This window comes from Candida theae (assembly GCF_024610275.1).
Source record: "Candida theae strain CBS 12239 chromosome Unknown scaffold166, whole genome shotgun sequence".
Taxonomy (NCBI): Eukaryota; Fungi; Ascomycota; class Pichiomycetes; order Serinales; family Debaryomycetaceae; genus Lodderomyces; species Lodderomyces theae.
Window position 1 is genome coordinate 1 of NW_026261486.1, and position 1,781 is coordinate 1,781.

Sequence of the window (1,781 nt, forward strand, 5' to 3'; positions counted from 1 at the left end):
AGAATGAAAAGTAGGTGTTTTAAGAACGGACGGTGAGATCATTTTGTTTTGTTTTTTTTTTGTTTTTTATTAATAAATTGTTTATAATGCTTATATCATGTGTGAGAGCACCCAATAATAGAAGATTTTTAGAGTCAAAGTTCGTGTTTGATTTGTCGTCAACGATTACCTTTGTGGGAACTTGGAGCAGATGCTTCTCCATACCTATAATTCTCAAATTTTGACTCTCAGGTAAGCAAATCCACTGGTGAATAACTATTCTAGCAAAATAATGATTTGGACACGAGTCGTGTTGTTTGGCAATGTGCAAGCAGTATTTGGTTTTGCAACCAAATAGTTTTAATCCCTCTATAAATAGAATATGAATTTTGTTTGACGATCGTTTTTGCGTATACAATATGCGCGATTATTTTATTGAGTTTGCGTGCCCAGAAAACAAGAAGGATAGTGTGCAGTTCGCATACAAAAGTTAATGTACGGTTTACAAAATGAGATTCTTGATTCAATAACAACTGCAATTCCCCTGGTGCCAAACTTCTCCACTGAATGTTCTTTTGACTATTCTAAAAGCGGCTTTTGTAAATATCATATGCTGATTTTGCGCAAAATCAGCACAAATTTAACTGCAATATGATGAATTTAGATTGCATGACAGGACTAATCATTTGGTTAGTTGGTTACCATTTTCCCTCATTTATATACATCGCCATAAGTTATTCCCATCCTCTTGTATTTCATGTTCTGTCACTCAAAATAAAATAATCATCCGATCATACTTTGACTTTGTGTTAGTGATCATGCACAGAAACTTAAAACTTAGTTTAACTCCAGAACATAATTCCTATCCCAACGTCGGATAACTAAGCTCATGCATACGCTGAAGCGTGCTACAAACTAAAGGAAAAGAATAGACGATTGGCTAGTAAACCCTTTTGCCAAGTGTGTGGTTAGGAGTGAATCTGCAGCAATAGCTACAGGCTTTAGAAAAGAGAAAAGAAAAGGGCTAACTCCGTGCACCAGAAGATACTTTTAGTCTTATTGTATCTTTGTGCACTTTAATACATTGATACAGAAAATAACCATTACGTGAAGTACTTGATGCATGCAATCTTTGCATTAAACTTCAGCAACCAGTGAGGGCCCTCCTTGGTAACCAATCCGACACTGAATTATATATAAATATGGAAAACATCAGACATTTTTAAATATGTTAAAAGCGTTCCCATTAAGCATATAAAAACCCCACTTGAATTCTGTACTACAAAGCTCAACTACCAAGCCATTGCTCTCCTCATTCTGGATCAAAAGCTAAGATATTGAATCAATGGGCAACCTTGAACAGACGTCTAGTCGGGGCTCATCGACTCAGCTGGGGAATGAAGCTGAGAAAAACCCCTCCGACCATCAATCGAGGGGAAACTACCGTGGCTTCAATGACGAGGACGTTCACCGTTTAGCAAAAAAGTTCAGCAGAGATGACTCTTCCTCCCCCGCCCCCAGCTTGAGAAGGTATTTAACACACATGTCTGAAGTTCCAGGAGTAAACCCCCTCCTTGAGGAAGAAAAAGATGAAAGATTGGATCCGGATTCTGACAAATTCGATGCCAAGTTTTGGGTCAAGAATCAACGGAAGCAATATGAGCTTGATAAAGATTACTACAAACCGTCGAAATTGGGTGTCGCATATCGAAACTTGAGAGCGTATGGTGTGGCGAACGACACTGACTACCAACCAACTGTGACAAATGCTCTTTGGAAACTCACCACAGAGGCCGTGGGGT

The 1,781-nt window shown here is 38.5% G+C and overlaps 1 protein-coding gene across 1 annotated transcript; it reads left to right on the plus strand. All coding sequences in view use genetic code 12, as the record gives it.

Moving 5' to 3' along the window:
• Positions 1 to 1,324: 1,324 nt before the first annotated feature.
• On the plus strand, positions 1,325 to 1,701 carry KGF57_005005 (CDR1; the record flags this gene model as incomplete). Its single annotated transcript, XM_051754575.1, has 1 exon — positions 1,325 to 1,701. A coding segment is annotated over one exon (377 nt), but the record flags the coding sequence as incomplete, so codon positions are not given.
• Between the last annotated feature and the right edge of the window lie 80 nt (positions 1,702 to 1,781).